The 23,122-nt window shown below is 48.8% G+C and overlaps 1 protein-coding gene across 1 annotated transcript in view; it reads left to right on the top strand.

The window, feature by feature from the left end:
* Positions 1 to 13,820, top strand: part of TNFAIP6 (TNF alpha induced protein 6) — a 40,482-nt gene extending 26,662 nt beyond the window's left edge. The window contains exons 5-6 of the mRNA XM_044303852.1: positions 8,080 to 8,120; positions 13,068 to 13,820. Of these exons, the coding sequence (XP_044159787.1) occupies positions 8,080 to 8,120; positions 13,068 to 13,225 (199 nt within the window). The 3' untranslated portion in view covers positions 13,226 to 13,820. The remainder of the gene's footprint in view (positions 1 to 8,079; positions 8,121 to 13,067) is intronic.
* Positions 13,821 to 23,122: the final 9,302 nt, after the last annotated feature.

The raw sequence follows: 23,122 nt of genomic DNA, 5'->3' as shown, positions 1-23,122 counted from the left end.
CCCTCCCAGCCCCTCCCACCTCCTGGACAGCAGCCATCTTAGATTAATTCGGAAGCTGCAGTGTCACAAATTTGACTAAGTTGTAATCGCAATGCGATAAATACAGGTTATATTAATCGCATTGCGAATTCAACTTAGAGCTAAGTTCCTAATGGCTGTTGTATTGCTAGAATATAACGAAGATTGAGAATATAGCGCTGTATTCGTTGTCAATTCTAGCAATACAACCATTAGGAACTCAGATCTAAGTTGTAATCGCATTGCAAATTAAACTTACCACACCCTGCGTCAACTACGTAATTTTCCATGGGAGTTTTGCCATGGGTCCCCCTCCGGCATGCCACAGTCCAGGTGTTAGTCCCCTTGAAACAACTTTTCCATCACTATTGTGGCCACAAAGAGTCCCTGTGGGTTTTAAAAATTCGCCTTCCTATTGAAGTCTATGGCGGTTCGCCAGTTCAGAAAATGTAATGTTCGCGACATCTCTATTCAGGAGGGCAGCTGCGGCCGTACAGATCATTATGTATCAGGACAGCTTAGGTGGCCTTCTGGGAATCGGCCCACCGGGGAATTTCCCTGTAGGGTCTATAGCCAATCTGCCCCTGAGGATGGAGCTAGGTGAGGACTCTCTCCGCTCAGTCTGCCTCCAACCCGCAATAGTTGCATCGGTCAGTCAGCTGCACCACTGAGACCTACTGTATAAACCAGGCAGGTTAGGGCTCGGAGGATCCCGTTCTCCACAGGGGTGGTACTAGAAGTGGACATTTATGGCATATCCTGTGAAGACTTCAAAAAATGTCCAAGTTAGGAATAGCCCTTTACAATTCTGTAGGTACTTGAGCTGAAAACTCCCTGCATATCCTACTTGTTCAGCATCTGCTCAGTGCCTGCTATGGTCATTTGCATTCGGAGAAGTGTATTCTTTATGACTTAAGGAGGTAAGATCTTTCCAGACCCCTACACCACTGTTATCCCCTATCCCAATAAAACACATAGTCCGTAATTCTTGGTGGAAAAGGCCATAGCAGCCGTTTATTAAATAGCACTAATAATCAAACATCATTTACAAACCATACATTAATAAATATCAATCAATAAATACAAAACATATCAATACAATGCACTAACATTTTACTTCTGCGGAAGGATCCTAGAAGGCAACCCTAGCAAGCTGCGATCTTCACTCCACCCATCTTTCCTTTACCCTCGGCCGCACTCGCCGACCCAAGGGCACCAAATCCTCCAAAACCATATATTCCTCTACCCCTGTAGGCCTTTTTAGCCCAACAGGAGCCCCCAGCTTTCAGCTTACCGAACCACATGGATGCATGCTCCAACGTGTCATGCACCTACTAAACAAAGTATTGCCTTCCAGGACCCCCCGTTAACCTGCCATCGACGCACATAGGAGACACCTCACCTATGGACGTCCCGCCACACCCGGTACGCTGACTCCAAACCATCCTGAAGCCCCAGTGCCCACAAATCCGTGCCGATCTCATTAAGATGCACCCCATCCGACCTAAGGAATTGAGGCGAAGCCACCTCCAACTCCCTGTGCCGAACCACAAAACCACCCTGCCGCCGAACGAAGCGCCCCACCTCCTTATTCAATTTTGCCCGAGCCTTGTTGATCCGGTCTACCGACCGCGCAAAACGCCACGCACTCCTCGCTACCACCTCCGACCACACAACCAACAAATCCGGGAACTCCTCCATCAAACGCAGCAGATCCAATTTGATGTCCCTAATGACATCCCTCGAGCGGCGAACACCTAAGTCATTCCCACCCACATGCAACACAACAATGTCCGGGCACCTGTCCAAGGAGGCAAAAGCATGAAATTCAGGCAACACGCGCCCCCACAACATACCCCGCAAACCTATCCACCGGACCTGCAACTCGCCCGGCTGGAAACCTAACTGCCGACCGCTCCACCGCACATCAGCCCTCAACGCACCCCAGTATACATAGGAATGACCGAAAATCCACGCCAAACAAGAACGCGAACCTGTAAACAAACAAAAGAAACAAACAGTGACCCACCAGGCTAATAACGATTCACCGACACACAAATCTCCCCCCCAACACACCAACATCACAACATATGCGGGCGAATATAAGAACGAAAACACGCAGACTCCCACCGGCCAATACGCATAATGACATCTTCACCCAAACCCCATCTGGCGGCCTCCGTTGCTGCGCCAATACGAAAAGAATGTGACGCAAACTCACTCGCCACATAACCCGCCGCTGTCAAACACTTCCGGAAGACCGCCACAAACTGATAACGCGACAACGCCGAGCCATCCGCATGCACCAGCAACACATCCCCCCCACTCGGCCGAAGCAACAGAAAATCCTCCAAACAACGCACAGGACACACCACAGAACCCGGCAGAGGCCGCAACACAATGCACACACCCCTACCCAACTGGTCCGTTTTGGACTTTCGCAAAACACACCGCAAACCCCCATCATAAACACTCACATCCTCCCGTAACAAGCCACCCCGCCGCACACGACTAGCAGCCACCAGCTCCGAAACCCTAAATGCCCCAAAGAAAGCCAAGGAAAAAGCTGCTCTAAACAAACACACCTCATACCAAGACTTACCCACGCTCCCCGCCCGATCCCACAACAACTGCAAAATCCGAAAAGAAACCGGACGACGGGAATCCTTCCTCACTACACTGCGACGATACCCCTTCAACGCCTGCCGCACCAAAAAACTCCGGGATACATCCGCCAAACCCCTCATTCGCAACCAAAAAGCTACCGCCGCCACCCTCTTAGCCGCCACTGAAAATGATAGACCCTCGCTAAACGACCTTCCCACAAAATAAACCAGCAACGAGTGAAAATCCTCCACCCCTCTGCAACCCCCCACCTGCTCCATCAAACGTTCCCACTGCGACCACACCAAAGAATAAGCCGACCACGTACTGCTACTCACGGACCGCTGCACCAGATCTAACGAGACCCCAAGGCCACGCTCCAGAGCCACTGAGGACACCGCAGACCCGCCACCTCCGCGCCCGGAACCAAGCTGCGAAAACGATCCCACTGGAAACGAGAAAGAGCATCAGCGATGGAATTATCTACCCCAAGTACATGCACTGCTACAAAACATGCATTCAACTTCAGACCGTTCAAAACCAAATGACGAAGTAATCGCACCACCGGGGGCGAATTCGCCGACTGACGATTCACCGCCTGCACCACCCCTAAATTGTCACAACAAAAACGCACCCGCTTATTCCTCAACAAATCCCCCCACAACTCGGTAGCCAAAACAATAGGGAACAACTCCAACAAAGCCAAGTTCCCAAGGAAACCAGCAACCCTCCACTCCTCCGGCCAAGCACCCGCACTCCACTGCCCCTGACAAAAAGCCCCATAACCGCACGAACCAGACGCGTCCGTAAACAACTCCAAGTCCACATTAAGAACGGGCGACTCCATCCACACCGAACGGCCGTTAAACTCACTTAAGAAACTCTCCCATACCTCCAAATCAGCACGCACCTCCGCCGACAACCGCACAAAATGAAACGGGGCCTTCACACCCGCGGTGGCCATAGACAAGCGCCTACAAAAAACGCGACCCATAGGCAAAATCCTACAGGCAAAATTCAACTTACCCAATACGGACTGCACCCGTCTAAGCTGCGCCTTCCTGGCATTCCGCAACCAACCCACTTCACAACGTAAGTCCTCCACCTTATCCAAAGGCAAACGACACTCCATAGCCACGCTGTCAATCTCAATACCCAAGAACTTCACCAATGTAGCCGGACCCTCCGTTTTCTCACGTGCCAACGGCACCCCAAAACTCGCAGCCACTCGCTCCATGGTATGCAACAAAACCGAACACACCCTGGACCCCGCCGGCCCCAAAAACAAAAAATCATCAAGGTAATGCAGCACCGAACTCCACCCCGCCTCCTGCCGCACCACCCATTCCAAAAAGGAACTAAACGTTTCAAACAACGAACACGAGATCGCACATCCCATAGGCAAACAACAATCCACAAAATACTGCCCCTCCCATTTAAAACCCAGCCAACGAAAACTATCCGGGTGAATAGGTAGCAAGCGAAAAGCTGCCTCGATATCAGTCTTTGCTAACAATGCACCCTGCCCAAAACGACGCACCCACCGAACCGCCTCATCAAATGACGTATAAGGCTGAGTTCACACGAGCGTGACAGATTTGGTCCGGATGCGTTCAGGGTGCGTTCAGTTAAACTCGCACCATTTTGCAAGCAAGTTCAGTCAGTTTTGGCTGCAATTGCGTTTAGTTGTTCAGTTTTTTCCGCACGGATGCAATGCGTTTTGATGCATTTTTCACGCGCGTGATAAAAAACTGAATGTTTACAAACAACATCTCCTAGCAACCATCAGTGAAAAACGCATTGCATCCGCACTTGCTTGCAGATGCAATGCGTTATTAACGCAGCCCCATTCACTTCTATGGAGCCAGGGCTGCGTTAAAAACGCAGAATATAGAACATGCTGCGATTTTAAAGCATTGCAGAAGTGATGCATGAAAAAAAATGCTCATGTGCACAGCCCCATTGAAATGAATGGGTCAGGATTCAGTGCAGGTGCAATGCGTTCACCTACTGCATTGCACCCGCGCGGAAATCTCGCCCGTGTGAACTCAGCCTAAGACACAGAGCACAACTCATCGTCAATCCCATCATTCACAGAACACCCCGCCGGGTAAGACAAATTATGAATAAGCCGAAATTTGCCAGGCTCCTTCTTCGGGACCAACCCCAAAGGCGAAACCCACAAATCCGGCAACGAACAATCAAGAAAAGGGCCGACAACCCTCCCGGCTGACACCTCCTTCGCAATTTTTTCTGAAACCACCTCCGGCCGTTGCAATGCCGAGGACAAACTACGCACCGCAACCCCCACTCCCACTGCCGAACACGGAATCCTAAAGCCATCCCGAAACCCCGACAACAATAAAGCAGCCGCCTCCCTATTTGGATACGTCTCTAGAAAGGGCCCCATCACGTCCACCCTCACCGGGGTCACCCCTCTTCTGCGCAGCCTCAAATCCCTTCCCCCTACCACGCTTGAAACACCGCGCAAAACTGTGGGCACCGCCACAACCGGAGCACTCATGCTTAAACCGACATTCCGACAGGTACTTGCAGTGACCCTCATTGAACTGCCAACAACAACCTCTCCTGACCCCTCCTGCTGTCTCTGACGCCGAGGAACCCCCGGCTGCCCCACGAAAGGGCTGGCTCACCCCTTTTGGCGCCGTCATCAAACGCATCCACAGACCAATGTCCTTATGGTCCCACCGAATGCTAGGCCTGACCGCCTTCCTCTGACGAAACTGCTCATCATACCTGAGCCACGCCACACCCCCATACGTCCGATACGCCTCCCCTATAGCGTCCATGTAGCAAAAAAGAGCCGAACAACACTCCGGCGCCTTTCCACCCACCACGCTAGCCAGAATAGCAAAGGCTTGTAACCAATTCAAAAAGGTACGGGGAATCAGCCTATATCTCCGCTTCTCCTCCTCCTCCTTCTTACTCTCATCCGGTTTCACCCTATCCAATTGAAACTTGTCCAACGGAAGCAACGAAAATAACGCCACGTACTCGCCCTTCCAAATCTTCTCCCTGACCTCAGCCTTCAAGTGAGCCCCCAACGGCCCCTCAAAGCACACATAAACTTCACCCTTAGCAGCATCCGCCAGCCTGACATCCTCCCCCGCACCCTGACTACCTCCACTCCCGACGACCGCCGCCGCCGTCGTCCCACCCCCGACTGCAGGAGAGCCCCCCACACCAGCCGCATCCAAACGCTCGCCGTCCACAACCACAGGCGCAGCAGCCCACACCGCAGCCGGAGACGACACAGCCCCAGATTTCCAACGAGACAACAAAGTCCACATACCCGCCAATAGCTCCCGCGCTAACCCGTCCTCACCAGTCTGCACCCCCCCCCACCCCCACTCCAGAATCTCGCCCAGACGTCCTCTCACCTGGCTGTCCCTGGGACGTGCTCCCAGCAGCCGCCGACCGCACCGTAGTACCTCTCCGCGACGAGTCCACCGACAATCCAGACGTAGAGGGACATGCGCCGACTGCATCATCCGTCTGACCCTCGGTCTCCCAAGCCTCCTGGCTGACTTCTCCGTCCTCCAGCGCCCGATCCTCCACGAAACCCCCGCCACAATCCACGTGGCGTGGTTGCGACACGATCACCTCCCCGCAGGCAGGCCCACCGCCCGGCGGCCGCAGACTCTGGTCGTCCTCCCCTTCAATATCACTAAATCCAGGCTCCACGGATGTCCCACCATGAGCCGCAAATGCACGCCCCTCAGAAACACTGTCCAACCGCAGCACTGAGGCTTACGCAAGGCCCAGGCCCCCAGCCAGCGCGTTCCTCCGTACATTGCTGCCCGGCACACAAGACGCACCAGCAGGTGGCGACAATCCCGAACTAACACTCCGCTGCTGCGCAGTAGACCCAGGCCTCCGGCCAGCAGACCGAGACCGTGACGCTGCCGGCAACCTTCTGGCTGATTCCACCGCCGCTGGGCCCGTGCGAGCCGAACGCACAGCCGCAACATCCGCACTACCCGCATCCACACCACCGCCACCTGCCAGCACCAGCCGCGATGCCTCCCGCCGCGTCCGGATGGAAGAAATCGCCGCCCGGCCCTCACTTGGGGTAAGTGAAGCCGCATCCTCCCGCCTGTCCCTCACACGACCACCGCCAGACACCTGGGCACCACTCCTATGCCGGGCCGCGCACGCCGGGCCCCGACCATCAGCCCCGCCGACTCCGCTCACTGGCACCCTCACCGGCGACCGCGACCTACCCCCGCTGCGCAACTCGCAGGCGACCGCACTACGCTGGGAAAGAATCCTCCCGCTGCGACGGCCGGCAGAAGCGCTTGCCGCCGCCGGCGCCAGCGGAGGGTTCCTAGCAGGGCTCCTAAGCCGACGCCGCGCTCGAGGGGTCACCTCCGGGCTCAAACGCTCCGGAGGTACCGACCGCCGGGCCCTAACTCTCCCACCCGCAACTGCCGGGGACACGGCAGGTGTCCCCCCAGCCGCTTCCAAACTACTGACCAGCCACTCGGAACCGTGCCGCTCCGCCGCTGCCCGCACCGCCACCAGCAAGTCCTCCAAAGACGCCATGCCCGCCATGCCCAAAAACGCTCGCCTGCACGCAACTCTCCAAAAGAATAATGACCTCCGGTGCCGCCCCTCCCCCTCTACCCTGCATATAAACGGCCCGTGAAAATGACACGACACCCCCTACTCCTCCCCCGGCCCAACTCCACCCCTTCCATGAAAATTAACCCTATCCTGGTCTGCTACTTACCCCTCAGTCAACTGTCACTGCGCTACGCCTGCGCCTCGCTCCGTTGTCCTGATTCCAGGCAGCAGGATACAGTAATCTAATATACAGCAGTGTCCTGAGGACAGAGCCTGCAATACCATAGTGCACATAGTGCAGGTAATGTTATCTTTCTGCCAGGGGTGTGTCTGACAACAGGCACGCAGTCTGTTTCCAATGACAACAAACAGGAATGTGAATTTATCTAGGGAATATCGCATAGGCCGTGACTCAGGCACCGTACAAGTCATGCCATCAATGTGAACGTGTGCTTTATGGAGAGATGGAAAGATTTGGCCACAATCAGGCGAAAGCTTCCAATATTAGAACATTTGTGTTTCAACCACATGAATGCAAACATAATTTATTAGTATTGGAAATAATGAGTGCAAATAATGGTTTGGACAACCCGTCTCTATATGTCCTGTTAGCGAGTATGGACGTATCAGGGAGGTCATGAGATACAGTGAAGAGCTGCTGTAAAGCGCACCTCGAGCTCTGTCCATTTGTAACATGTATTACATGACCGCTTATACATAGGATAGGCGACTACATTTCCCGGAAATTGCCATGGCAACAACAGCAATCTTAATAGATTTTCAAATTGTTTTACAGCTGTAGAACATACAAATAACTGGTAACACAAAATTAACATGTTTTTTTCTTACATTTTCTCTTCATTTTACTAGATTTTGTGGAGACATGCTTCCCGATGACATCATCAGTACAGGTATGACTACAGTTCAGTGAATAACTTATTGTCAGTATAAATACTTAGCAGTGAATGGGCTCATGCACACGGCGGGTCCGCAATACACGGGCACCGGCCGTGTACATCCCGCATTACGGACCCGTTCACTTCAATGGGTCCGCAATCTGGGAGATGTGAACGGAGGCACAGAATGGAAGCCCACAAAAGCACTACGGAGTGCGTTTACTGTCCGTACCTCTGCACCGCGAAAAAGTACTGCATGCACTATTTTTTTGCGGTGCGGCATGAACGTACCCATTCAAGTTGAATGGGTCTGGATCTGTCTGCGGCCGCCGCGCAGATGTTGCCATGCATTGGGGACTGCAAATTGCGGTCCCCAATGCAAGTAACGGCCAGCACACGGTCTTGTGCATGAGCCCTAAGAGGCACTCACTTTTTGGGCAATTTGCGGTCCCCAATGCATGGCAACATCCGTGCGGCGGCCGCAGACAGATCCAGGCCCATTCAACTTAAACGGGTCTGTGATCTGTCCACACTGCATGCATGCAAATTTACTATCATTTACACCAGGAAACTGGCGCAAATGATGACTAAAATGTACTTCAGATACGAACTGGGCACAAACTGGCAGAGGATGTGCCTAATGTACCGTATGGGGTATTAAAGACTGGAGTAAAAATTAATGTACTATATACAGGGAGTGCAGAATTATTAGGCAAATGAGTATTTTGACCACATCATCCTCTTTCTGCATGTTGTCTTACTCCAAGCTGTATAGGCTCGAAAGCCTACTACCAATTAAGCATATTAGGTGATGTGCATCTCTGTAATGAGAAGGGGTGTGGTCAGGGCCAAGCAAAATAGACATGGATGGCGGCTTCTGAGTGTCCTTGCAAAGAAAGGTGGCTATATTGGTCACTGATTTGTTTTTGTTTTGTTTTTGAATGTCAGAAATGTATATTTGTGAATGTTGAGATGTTATATTGGTTTCACTGGTAAAAATAAATAATTGAAATGGGTATATATTGTTTTTTGTTAAGTTGCCTAATAATTATGCACAGTAATAGTCACCTGCACACACAGATATCCCCCTAAAATAGCTAAAACTAAAAACAAACTAAAAACTACTTCCAAAAATATTCAGCTTTGATATTAATGAGTTTTTTGGGTTCATTGAGAACATGGTTGTTGTTCAATAATAAAATTAATCCTCAAAAATACAACTTGCCTAATAATTCTGCACTCCCTGTACACTCCATGTTTACTATGCATATAATATGCTTAAAATTGGCCCCACACTTTTGCTGCTGAAGTTCACACTAAATTCAGTGGCAGGAGATGGGGCGCAGGAAACCCTCTGACCTGTGGTTCTCTAGGTTTTAAAGCTACAACCTCTAGCATTACCCAACGGCATACTTGAAAACATTTGACAAGGGACAAGATAAAATGTATGACTTATGCCCATATATAGGACACCCCCCACCTATGGCATTTGGACCACATATAGTACTATGTCCTCATTAAGTACAACCCAACATAAATACAGGCCATGCGCCAGACCCCTTAAACAAATACACACCACACACCTCACTCCCCAAATATATAGATGGCAGACAGTCCCTATTGAAACAAACCCCTAACCAGAACCCTCTTTGAACACAATCCAGACTATTCTAGAGCAGAACCCAGAACCTCAGAATAAAGACCATAGGCCAAACCCCCTTACCATAGCTCAGACCATACCTCCCCTACATGCAGACCCCAGACCATACCTCCCCTACATGCAGACCCCAGACCATACCTCCCCTACATGCATACCCCAGACCATACCTGCCCTCCATACAAACCACAGCCTATACAGTACCTCCCCTACATGCAGACCCCAGACCATACCTCCCCTGCATACAGAGCCCAGACCATACCTCCCCTACATGCAGACTTGAGATCATACCTCCCATGCATACAGACCCCGGCCCATACCTCCCCTGCATACAAACCCCAGCCCATACCTCCCCTGCATACAAACCCCAGCCCATACCTCCCCTGCATACAAACCCCAGCCCATACCTCCCCTGCATACAAACCCCAGCCCATACCTCCCCTGCATACAAACCCCAGCCAGCCCATACCTCCCCTGCATAAAGACTCCAGACCATACCTCCCCTGCATGCATACCCCAGACCATACCTGCCCTCCATATAAACCACAGCCTATACAGTACCTTCCCTGCATACAGACCCCAGACCATACTTTCCCTACATGCAGACCCCAGCCCATACCTTCCCTACATGCAGACCCCAGACCATATATTTCTTACATACAGACCAGTGATGGCCAGTTCGCAGTGTTCGCCCGCGAACACATGCAGGCTGCCATCTTGATTCACAAGTCCGGCGATGCACAGGGAAGCCCTTACCTGTGTCGGGAGCCGGTCTGAAACAAATGCGGTCACCGGGACAGCCGCCGGGGGCCCTTCATCGGGCTGTTCTCGGAACTGCCTGCTCTCGGTGACCACATTTGTTTCAGACCGGCTCCCGGCAAAGGCAAGGGCTTCCCTGTGCATCGCCGGACTTGTGAATCAAGATGGCAGCCCGCATGTGTTCGCGGGCGAACACTGCGAACTGGCCATAACTAATACAGACCCCAGACCATACCTTCCTTACATACAGACCATACCTTCCTTAGGGTACTTTCACACTAGCGTTTTTCTTTTCCGGCATTGAGTTCTGTCCTAGGGGCTCTATACTGGAAAAGAACTGATCAGTTTTATCCCCATGCATTCTGAATGGAGAGTAATCCGTTCAGGATGCATCAGGACGTCTTCAGTTCAGTATTATTGACTGATCAGGACGGAGATAATACCGCAGCACGCTATGATCTTATCTCCGGCCAAAAAAACTGAAGACTTGCCTGAACGTATTAGTGCCGGATCCAGCATTCAAAATACCGGATCTGCCCTTCCGGTCTGCGCATATTGGTAAAAATGTGAAAAAAAAATAATTCTAACGGATCCGTTTGTCTGTATGACAAATGGACAGACTGATCCGTTCTTGCAATGCATTTGTAGACAGATCAGGATCCTGATCAGTCTTAAAATGCCATCAGTTGGCCAGAACTGCATGCTGGATTGGTCTGCCGCAAGTGTCAAAGTAGCCTTACATACAGACCCCAGACCATACCTTCCTTACATACAGACCCCAGACCATACCTTCCTTACATACAGACCCCAGACCATACCTTCCTTACATACAGACCCCAGACCATACCTTCCTTACATGCAGACCCCAGACCATACCTTCCTTAAATGCAGACCCCAGACCATACATTCCTTACATGCAGACCCCAGACCATACCTTCCTTACATACAGACCCCAGACCATACCTTCCTTACATACAGACCCCAGACCATACCTTCCTTACATACAGACCCCAGACCATACCTTCCTTACATACAGACCCCAGACCATACCTTCCTTACATACAGACCCCAGACCATACCTTCCTTACATACAGACCCCAGACCATACCTTCCTTACATACAGACCCCAGACCATACCTTCCTTACATACAGACCCCAGACCATACCTTCCTTACATGCAGACCCCAGACCATACCTTCCTTAAATGCAGACCCCAGACCATACATTCCTTACATGCAGACCCCAGACCATACCTTCCTTACATACAGACCCCAGACCATACCTTCCTTACATACAGACCCCAGACCATACCTTCCTTACATACAGACCCCAGACCATACCTTCCTTACATACAGACCCCAGACCATACCTTCCTTACATACAGACCCCAGACCATACCTTCCTTACATTCAGACCCCAGACCATACCTTCCTTACATGCAGACCCCAGACCATACCTTTCTTACATGCAGACCCCAGACCATACCTTCCTTACATGCAGACCCCAGACCATACCTTCCTTACATACAGACCCCAGACCATACCTTCCTTACATACAGACCCCAGACCATACCTTCCATACAGACCCCAGACCATACCTTCCTTACATACAGACCCCAGACCATACCTTCCTTACATGCAGACCCCAGACCATACCTTTCTTACATGCAGACCCCAGACCATACCTTCCTAACATGCAGACCCCAGACCATACCTTCCTTACATACAGACCCCAGACCATACCTTCCTTACATACAGACCCCAGACCATACCTTCCTTACATACAGACCCCAGACCATACCTTCCTTACATGCAGACCCCAGACCATACCTTCCTTACATGCAGACCCCAGACCATACCTTCCTTACATGCAGACCCCAGACCATACCTTCCTTACATGCAGACCCCAGACCATACCTTCCTTACATGCAGACCCCAGACCATACCTTCCTTACATGCAGACCCCAGACCATACCTTCCTTACATGCAGACCCCAGACCATACCTTCCTTACATGCAGACCCCAGACCATACCTTCCTTACATGCAGACCCCAGACCAAACCTTCCTTACATACAGACCCCAGACCACATGTGTAGATGCTCACCTCTCCATGGTCTTTCAGTTTTCATTATTCCTGACAATGGTGGCATCAGGACGTTCTTCAGAAATCTCCTTTGTTCTTGCCTGGCTTTGATCTGCTCTTTATATAAAACAGGTCTCCCACTCACACCTGATTGTCATCCCATTGATAGAAATCACCCGACTTTATTTTCACCTTTAAATTATCTTCTATTTCTAAAGGTTCACATACTTTTGCCTCTTTCAGACCTATGATATTGGATCATTGTCCTCAAATAAATGACCAAGTCTAATATTTGTGACTCATTATCTACTTTTAGGAAATCTGATGTAGTTTTAGGTCACATGTGTGCAGACCAGAAGAACATTCTGAAGGGTTCACAGGCTTTCAAGGCTGTTCTTCTATGTTCCTTGCGGAGATTTGCACCCAGAGTTGTAAAAATATGACAAATTCCTTCTCATTTCAGGGAATGTCATGACGTTAAAGTTCTTGTCAGATGGTTCAGTCACGGGAGGAGGTTTCCAGATCAAGTACACAGCGCTCGAGCCGATCTCCATCCCAGGAATGAACGAAAGCTTCACGTCCAAAGCCTACAATGACTTTTTACATTACAATAATGAATGAAAACATTCATAAAAATACGTCCTCCGAGGCGCAGGGCGAGCGGAATGGTTTGGATGGCGGTGATTCATCCGTCCTAACGTGGACTGTTCTGGGCAAAGCTCCAATTGACTTGAGCGGGTGATGACTGAAACACTTAGCGTCCCGCAGACTTTGATAGATGACTTCTTCAAGTTTCCATGTTACATTATGTAGTGACTGCGCTGATTAATGATGGGCACGCTGGCGGGCTAACATCTGTACATACACAGGCTGGTGAAAGGGCAAATATGCGTTATCCATTGCACATGTACAATTTTCCAATGTACTTTCTGTATCAATTCTTCACGGTTTTCAAGATCTCTGCTTGCTGTCATTCAGCAGGAACCTTAAAGGGGTGATCCCATCTCAGCCGTTCTTGGTTGGGTTTAGATTAGCCATTGTATGTGGCTGTCAGGATGACGGAGCTACAGAAACAGGCAAGCTGATCCTGCTACGCTGTGTGCTTAAAGGGGTTGGCCCATCTCACACATTGGGGACATATCGCTAGCATATGCCCCCAAATGTCTAAGGCCCCTTTCACACGGGCGAGTTTTCCGCACTGGTGCAATGCGTGAGGTGAACGCATTGCACCCGCACTGAATCCGGGCCCATTCATTTCTATGGGGCTGTGCACATGAGCGGTGATTTTCACGCATCACTTGTGCGTTGCGTAAAAATCGCAGCATGTTCTATATTGTGCGTTTTCACGCAACGCAGGCCCCTATAGAAATGAATGGGGTTGTGTGAAAATCACAAGCATCCGCAAGCAAGTGCGGATGCGGTGCGATTTTCATGCATGGTTGCTAGGAGACCATCAGGATGGGGACCTGATCTTTATTATTTTCCCTTATAACATGGTTATAAGGGAAAATAACAGCATTCTTAATACAGAATGCTAAGTAAATTAAGGATGGAGGGGTTAAAAAAAATATATAATAAATAAACTCACCTCATCCACTTGTTTGCGCAGCTCGACTTCTCTTCTGTCTTCTTCTTTGATGACCTGGGAGGAAAAGGACCTTTGGTGATGTCACTGTGCTCATCACATGGTCCATCACCATGGTGATGGATCATGTGATGGACCATGTGATGAGCGCAGTGACGTCACCAAAGGTCCTTTTCTCCCAGGTCATCAAAGAAGAAGACAGAAGAGAAGCCGAGCTGCGCGAACAAGTGGATGAGGTGAGTTTATTTATTATATATTTTTTAACCCCTCCATCCTTAATTTACTAAGCATTCTGTATTAAGAATGCTGTTATTTTCCCTTATAACCATGTTATATTTACACAACACCGATCCGAAACCCGAACTTCTGTGAAGAAGTCCGGGTTCGTGTCTGGGTACCAAACATGCCGATTTTTCTCACGCGCGTGCAAAACGCATTAAAACACCGCCACTATCAGCTATTTTCGGAAGTCTTATAGAAATGAATGGGAAGTGCACCAAGCAAGCACGGCCACCACTCCATTCACTTCTGCGGGGCTGACGGAAATAGCCGGGCCTGCGCTTGGTGATTTTCAGTGGTCCCATAGAAATGGATGGTGGCCGTGCATGTGCAATCTGCTCTCCTTCGCTTCGTGGACTCCGCTCTACAGATAAGGGCTCATGCACACAAACGTATTTTCTTTCCGCTTCCGTTCCGGGGTTTTTTGCGGACCGTATGCGGAACCATTCACTTCAATGGGGATGTAGAAAATACAGAAGCTACTCCGTGTGCATTCCGTTTCCGTTTGTCCGCATGGCCGTTCCGCAAAAAAGTAGCGCCTGTCCTATTGTCGTCCGCAAATCATGGTCCGAGGCTCTATTCAAGTCAAAGGGTCCGCGAAAAATACGGAACATGTCCGTATTTCATCCGTATTTTGCGGATCCATACTGTAGAAATGCTATGCCCAGCCCATATTGCTCATGTGTTTGGTGATTAATAGGTTACTGTTTCTGTATACGATCCGCAAAAAAAAACGGATCAAATACGGAAACCATACGGATATGTTTTGTGCAATAACGGAACAGAAGAGGACTTAAATCAGAGAAAAAAACCTCAGATACGGAACAACGGATCCGTGAATAATGGACCGCAAAACTACAACTTTCGTGTGCATGAGCCCTAAGTGTGGGTCCCAGAGGTGACACTGGGGGTATATCCTAGCAATATGCCACCAATGTATGTAATGGACCAACCCCTTTAGCCCCCACAGAAGTGAATGGGAGCTACCAAAACATTGCAGCATAGCCCGCCCGGCTGTGTCTGTAACTCCGGCCGCTGCACACGAAAGCCAGTCCAATCTCAGAGAGGGGAGTGCCCCTTTAATTGTACACACAGGTGCACGGCTCGTTACAAGACATAGCTCTGATAACTGTAGTGTAAGGGGTTCCTATTGAATGACAGCAAGCAGAGATCTTGAAAACTGTGGAGGAATTGATACAAAGGTATCACTGGAAAATTGTATCATTTTTCGGGTACGTTCATGGATTTCGTTGCAGACTCGCAGTAAATTTCCGCCTATTACTGTCTATAGAAAGGGGTGAAAGTTGGTGTGAAAATGCAGAGAAAGATTTGCCGTCGCAGATTTAAAATCAGATTTTTTTATATTTATTCCACAGCGTGCAGATGAGATTGGTTTTTTTTTTGCATTACCCCTCAAGAAACAATGTAAAGTTATAACAATGTATTCCTAAATTATAAACTTTAGTTCATTCAAATCCGAGCCGTGAAGTTGGTAAAAATTAGAAATGACTGTAATGCCGGGTGTGGGAGAGGGTGGGGTGTGATTTGGGGCTTATTATAAGGATATAGCTACAATGGAAAGTAAGAGGCTTCTGCGAGTTCTGCTGGAACAAGGACGCTCACCAATGCTAGATCTGCATTAATAAAAACCGCGGCCATGCTGGTCTCTTCATCAGGCTCATATCTTCAAGACTCAGCCCCTATACCTGATGTGGAAACCATCAAAAGAAGAGAGCCAGGTATGGTTGACTCCATTTTCCGTATTTAGTGGCAGTGTGAAGCTGTGCAATACTCCTTCCCTCCACAAGGGGGACCTGGTGCAAATTCGCCAGAACATTCATCTACAAGGGTTGCAAACCAGCACCTGTTTAAAGACGTTTTGGTTCTTAAAGGGGTTGTCCCATGACTGATGTAAAAAATGAAATCAGACATCATATAGTACATGACAACCTCATCTAACAAAGCCAGAACCAGCGCTGGACCTCACATGGATCCAGAGATCTCCCTGTTCATTGTTCCAATTGTTCTGCTATCTTCAGGCTGGCAGATCAGGGTCATGTCCTTCTCAGGGGATGCGTCCTTTTTGCTGAAGCTCTCACACCATCAGAGCTCTGGGGGCATGTCCTTTCTGCTGTAGCTCTTTTCCTGTAACTGCCACCGCTTCTAACTTGTCGGATAAGGCCTCATGCACACAACAGTATTTTTTTGCGTTCCGTGATCCGTTTTTGTTTCCGTGTGTCTTCCTTTATTTTTGGAGGATCTCAAGACATGAAGGAAGTAAAAAAAAATCTAAGTCAAGTTTGCCATGCAAATGATAGGAGAAAAACAGAAGCGGACGACAATCTTGTGTGCCTCTGTGTTTTTTCACGGACCCATTGACTTTAATGGGTCCGCAAACCGTTGTTCGTGAAAAAAATAGGACAGGTCTTATTTTTTTCACGGACTTGAAACACGGATCACGGACGCGGATGACAAACGGTACATTAGCTGAGTTTTCCATGGACCCATTGAAAGTCAATGGGTCCGCAGAAAATCAAGGAAAACGGGACAACGGGCACGGGACACAACAGCGGTCGTGTGCATGAGGCCTAACAGGCTGAACTGGATGGACAGATGTCTTTTTTCAGCCTTATAAACTATGTAAGTAGAACGTGTGGCTAGTGCCTGATTTAAACTGAGCGTGTGTGACCCCCTCTGCTAGGTGGGCAAGAAATAAGGAAAAGAATAAACAGCAGGTGGCGCTGTACAGATACATTTTAGTGAATAACTCAGTGGCCGTACAAAATGTTTAATTGCATGCAATTACAAAAGTATTCAGATCCAGGTGCTGGTTTGAGCAGTCATATCTGTTTGTCATCCTAGTCTTCTCCAAGGTCAGACCCACCACTTCCATCCAGAAAATGGCCTCTGATAGAGGGACGCATGATGTGACCCCGACTCCTCGGCGCCTCCAAATGAAATGCACTGCTACCGTGCAAGTTCCTTGATTGTCCAGAACCTGTGTACAGGGAGGAAACGTTTGCAGATGCCGTGTGGTTTTAAGGGTGGCATTGATGGATGGGGTTGCATCACATGCCCCTATAGCAGCACAGGAGTGGTGGAGATGTCCACATAGCAGGCTTGGATGGCAAGGGACGTGACTTTAGAAAGACCTGTGAGCATAGTTTACAGGTGTAAGGATACTTTCACACTTGCAGAATGCACACAGCCGTAATACGGCCACGGTGGGGCAACGGTCGTGTGCATGAGCCCTTGAAGGGTTTTCCGGTACTTAAATATTGAGGGTCTCAGGATAAGTCAGATTGGTGGGTGTCCGGCAGCTGGCACCCCCACTGGTCAGCTGTTTCAGGCAGCCATGGCCACCTGAGTTGGCAGAAGAAGGCTCATTCCACCGTGTAGTGGCCATGCCAGGTACTGCAGCCCCACTCCGATTCCAGTAAATGGGAGCTAAGCTCCAGTATAAGGCCTCTTTCACACTACAGTATGTTGCATTCAGTGTTTTGCGTTCCGTTTTTCACGGATCCGTTGTTCCGTTTTTTGCTTCCGTTGTGGTTCCGTTTCCGTTCCGTTGTTCCGTTCCGTTTTTCCGTATGGCAAATACAGTATACAGTAATTTCATATTAAAAATTGGGCTGGGCAGAACATTTTCAATTGATGGTTCCGCAAAAAACGGAACGGATACGGAAGACATACGGATGCATTTCCGTATGTGTTCCGTTTTTTTTGCGGCCCCATTGACTTGAATGGAGCCACGGACTGTGATTCTCGGCCAAATATAGGACATGTTCTATCTTTTCAACGGAACGGAAAAAACGGAAATACGGAAACGGAATGCATACGGAACACATTCCGTTTTTTTGCGGAACCATTGAAATGAATGGTTCCGTATACGGACCGTATACGGAACGCAAAAAACGGACCGTATACGGAACGCAAAAAACTGTAGTGTGAAAGAGGCCTAAGGCCTCAAAAAAAGCACAATATGGCCTTATGCACACGACCGTTCTGTTTTTTGCGGTCCGCAAAAAACGGAAGCCGCCCGTGTGCCTTCCGCAATTTGCGGAACGGAACAGGCGGCCCATTGTAGAAATGCCTATTCTTGTCCGCAAAACGGACAAGGATAGGACATGTTCTATTTTTTTTGAGGGGCCACGGAACGGAGCAACGGATACAGACAGCACACGGAGTGCTGTCTGCATCTTTTGCGGCCCCATTGAAGTGAATGCAAAAACGGCGGCTCGGATGCGGACCCAAACAACGGCCGTGTGCACGAAGCCTATCGAAGATGCTGCAATTTTTCCTGAACGCAACAAAGATGCGTAAAAGACGACACCTATGTGCACAGACCCATTGAAATGAATGGGTCAGGATTCAGTCCGGATGCTGTGCGTTCACTACATGCATTGCATCCAGCTGAAAAACTCGCTCGTGTGAAAGCGCCCTAAGACCTTTTACACATGAGCGAGTTTTCCCATCAAAAAAACAGAAACACTGAACGCAATCACAGAAAAAACTGATTGAACTTGCCTGCAAAACCATCCGTTTTTCCCCGAACAGAACCTGATTCATTCCGTATCACTCGTGTGAAAGAGACCTTATACAAGTGTAGAGATGCTGTGCTGCCACCTTCTGGGAACATTTGGTACAACACATAATCCGTGCTCCGGTTTACTTTCATGCACTATTTTACTTACCATTCCCATTGCAGCATTAATTATCTTTATTTATTTATATTACGCACTTATATAGCGCTGACATATTCCGCAGCGCTTTACAGGCATTAGCATTACACTGTCCGCAATGGGGCTCACAATCTAAGGTCCCTATCAGGATGTCTTCGGAGTGTAGGAGGAAACCGGAGAACCCGGAGGAAACCCACGGGGAGAACATACAAACTAAGGCCTCATGCACACGACCGTTGTTTCATTTAGTGTCCGTTGTTCTGTTTTTCGTGATTTTCTGCAGACCCATTGACTTTCAATGGGTCAGTTGAAAACTCGGCTAATGAACCGTTTGTCATCCGCGTCCGTCATCCGTGGTTCCAGTCCGTCAAAAAAATATAACCTGTCCTATTTTTTTCACGGAAAACGGTTTGCGGACCCATTCAAGTCAATGGGTCCGTGAAAAAACCTGGAGGCATATAAGATTGTCATCCGCGTCTGTTTCTTTCCTATCATTTGCATGGCAAACTTGACTTAGCCTTTTTTTTTACTTTCCTTCATGTCTGGAGATCCTCCAAAAATAAAGGAAGACACACGGAAACAAAAACGGATCACAGAACAACGGAACCCCATTTTGCGGAACGGAACACAACAACGGTCGTGTGCATGAGGCCTAAGGCTCCATTCACACGTCCGCAATTTTGTTCTGCATTTTGCTGCCCGGACACGGAATTGCGGATCCGCACATCCGGGTCCGCACTTCCGTTCCGCCCAAAAATAGAACATGTCCAATTCTTGTCTGCAATTGCGCCTATTCTATTAGTGCTGGCAATGTGCGGTCCGCAAAATGCAGAATGCACATTGCCGCTTTCCGTGTTTTGCGGATCCGCTGCTCCGTGTATCCGCAAAACACGTTGCGGACTTGTGAATGGAGCCTAATAATCACCTGCTAATCTGCTATTAGTAAAATTACATTTAGTTCAATGTAATTTTAGAAAATAAATCAGCTACAGGCGAATCGTTGCCTCCGATTAGTGTAATATCTAAAAAATGAACAATTACCAAGCAGAATCTGAGGACTTTTACACATAGGTTTTTTTAGCTTTTTTTCTCCTACAATGGATGCGTGCATTTTTTTGGTTGAGGATTTTTTCATTATAAATGTTCTGTTTAGAGGAAGCAAGGCTACTTACTAATACAGAAAAAATTCTGCAAGCCCATGTCTGACGGGTCATCACCGGGGTCCGACATAACATGTGCAGCCCAGAAGGTGGGGGTGGGGGTGCTGACCGCTTCCATAATGGAAGCGGTCATTAGTATTTTCACAATATGTTCTGGCAGGGGGCCAGGGGTCACATGAAATGGTCCTGCGGGTCACATATGGCCCGTGGGCCGGAGGTTTCCCACCCCTGATTTATGGGAAGGAATTGCATAAGCCATGCCCATTTTTGGCCGAGACAGCCCAAATTTGCTGGGACTGTCTCTAAAAATGAGTGACAGTCCCAGCAAATGTGAGACTGTTGGCAACTATGGAACAACAGCCTCTATCTACCAATCCACCCCAGTAATAATTTTATTCCATACTTCCCAATACATTTATGGAATATTAAAGAGGAGCTGTCCCCTCCCCTGTGACATGTCTGTTTTAGTAACTACTTGCATTCCCTATGTAGTATCATTGTAGTAACAATAGTCTATTATTATGTCGTGCTGTTGTTACCAGTTTGGGAGAAGGGGAGGGTCCCTGCAAAGTTAGACAATGACAGCACTGATTGGATACAGTGTCACAGACACACCCCTAACTGGTAAAACCCATCTATACCTTTGTTCATAAACTTCTAGTAGGAATCATAAAGGAATGGCACAACATAGAGTCAAAACAAAAATTTGATTCAGAATTGTCATCTCACGAGAGACACAATTTTTTATAAATATAGACAGTCCCTCTTTAAATGGCACCCATTAGAAAGTCCAACTTGTCCCACAAAAAAAAACCTCATACGGCTATGTGAATGGAAGAATAAAAAGAAAGTTATGTCAGGGAATATAAAAGAGGAAGGAAAAATGTATGCATTGGGAAGGGGTGTTATGGTGGGGAGTGGGGGAAACTCCCCACTGTACAATGAGGTGGGTATATGGGACTACAACTAGGCCTGGATGCCGTCATCGGGGAGCAGGACACCTTCTAAAGCCACCGTAATCCTGGCCCTGACTCCTAACCGTATGAGTAGAACCAGATGGTAGGTGGGCTCATACACAGGAACCTAGGACCCTGAGTCGCCCTGAAAATCCCTGAAATAAGGTTAGGAGCAGGAGACGACCTGTTCATCCCAGACACGGGTGAACAGGAGTCTCTACCGGCCTAGCTGCAAGGAAAGGGACAGCCAGTGAACAGTCTCGGGATTGGTAGGTAAGAGCCCAAAAACAACACATACCTACCTGCGGCGGCCACAACGACGACTGGACCCCCATGCACACAGGAAGCATGGCAGCCCCTGGTAGAGCTGCTCACCGACTAGTGGTTCCCCCTCTGGGGAAACCTGACACCCCCTTCCGGAAGTACAACAGACAGGGGAAATGTCTAGCAACCATGCTGGATTACAACACCAAACATACCAGACATGGAACACCAAACTAGAAATTACAACACCAACCATACAAACCACACCACACATATAAGAGGGGTAGAGAAGGGAAGGTAAAGACATAGGAAACATAGGGGAGACATCATGGTGACAGTGATGTCTAGCTAGGAGGCCCTCCAACTGGACAGATGGTATCTCCAGGTTTGGAGCAGCACTCCAGCTAACACAAAGGCTGAAGGGCAACTGACCTCAGACTCTAAACACCACAATATGAAGAGCCAAGAGGCCACACCCAGGATACACCTAGATGCCCACCAGCCAGATAATTAACCCCTCCGGCACCAGACAGGGAAGGCCCCAGGGGAAAGGAGGAGGCAGCGACATGCTACAACAACACAATGCCGTTGGCAAAAGCATGTTCGGCAACCGTGTCACGGTGAACACAACAGAGGCCGTGACAAGGGGCTAAATAACTGTTTGCAAACAGTAATTCATTCTGTTTCCCCCATAAATATGCATGCTCGGCTACCTGTTCATTTCTATGGGGAGCAGGCAAATATCTGAGGTAGCGACTTATCTCAGATAGTGGGAAGGATGCAGACGTTCTGGCACGCCCGATCCTTCTCCATCCCCCCAGACATCTTCTAGAGTTAGATGGCCTCCACATGTTAGTTAAAAGCAAGGGGAGCAATGCTCCAATGCTCCACTCCTACATGGTAAAAAAGCGAAGGGGATCTTCAAAGTGGCAGAATGGGACAAGTTTCATCTAGCGTGCTCTGCACCCTAAGAGAAGACGTGGCCTGTCCGAATAGAGTCCACATTTAAATTTCAGATTTTTCTCTGGTTGCTACGGGCAATAAAACCATGTTGGGCATTGGACATAATTTATAAGCATGAAAACAGCATCATATCTGGTAACATGATAACTCGATTGAGAAGCCAGACACCAGGCAGCCATCTACACGTCCTAATTCAGCAGAAGAGGATGGGAAAAAACAGAAAATGTAAAAAAAAAATATTAGGAGTCATTTTTTCAGCTTCATAATTTTATGCGATATTACTGTATGCGACCTCATTCAGTTCAATGGTCAGCGATAGGAGTCACGGTCATGATCACCGTGTAACCCCAGCTATAAGTCTGATGGTGTCCACCCTGCTATTATTTGTCTGTTCCTATGACTATGTCTCTCCTCCTGTCCTCTGCACTCCCCACTGAACTTCAAAGAGTTATATCTCAGGCTGTATGTTGTCTATCACCGCGACTAACTCCTGGTCTTATTTTAAAGCTTTTTTTTTTTTCATTCAAAATTACAATATTACAAAAATTTTTATTATTTTAACTTCCAAATAACCACCAATTTCCCACCCCTCTCTACCCTTGCGATGCGTCTCAAAGACCCTCTACCAT

Source organism: Bufo gargarizans, chromosome 8, assembly GCF_014858855.1.
Source record: "Bufo gargarizans isolate SCDJY-AF-19 chromosome 8, ASM1485885v1, whole genome shotgun sequence".
NCBI classification, from domain to species: Eukaryota; Metazoa; Chordata; class Amphibia; order Anura; family Bufonidae; genus Bufo; species Bufo gargarizans.
The sequence above is the reverse complement of the archived record's forward strand: the minus strand, read 5'-3'. Positions and strand labels throughout refer to the sequence as shown.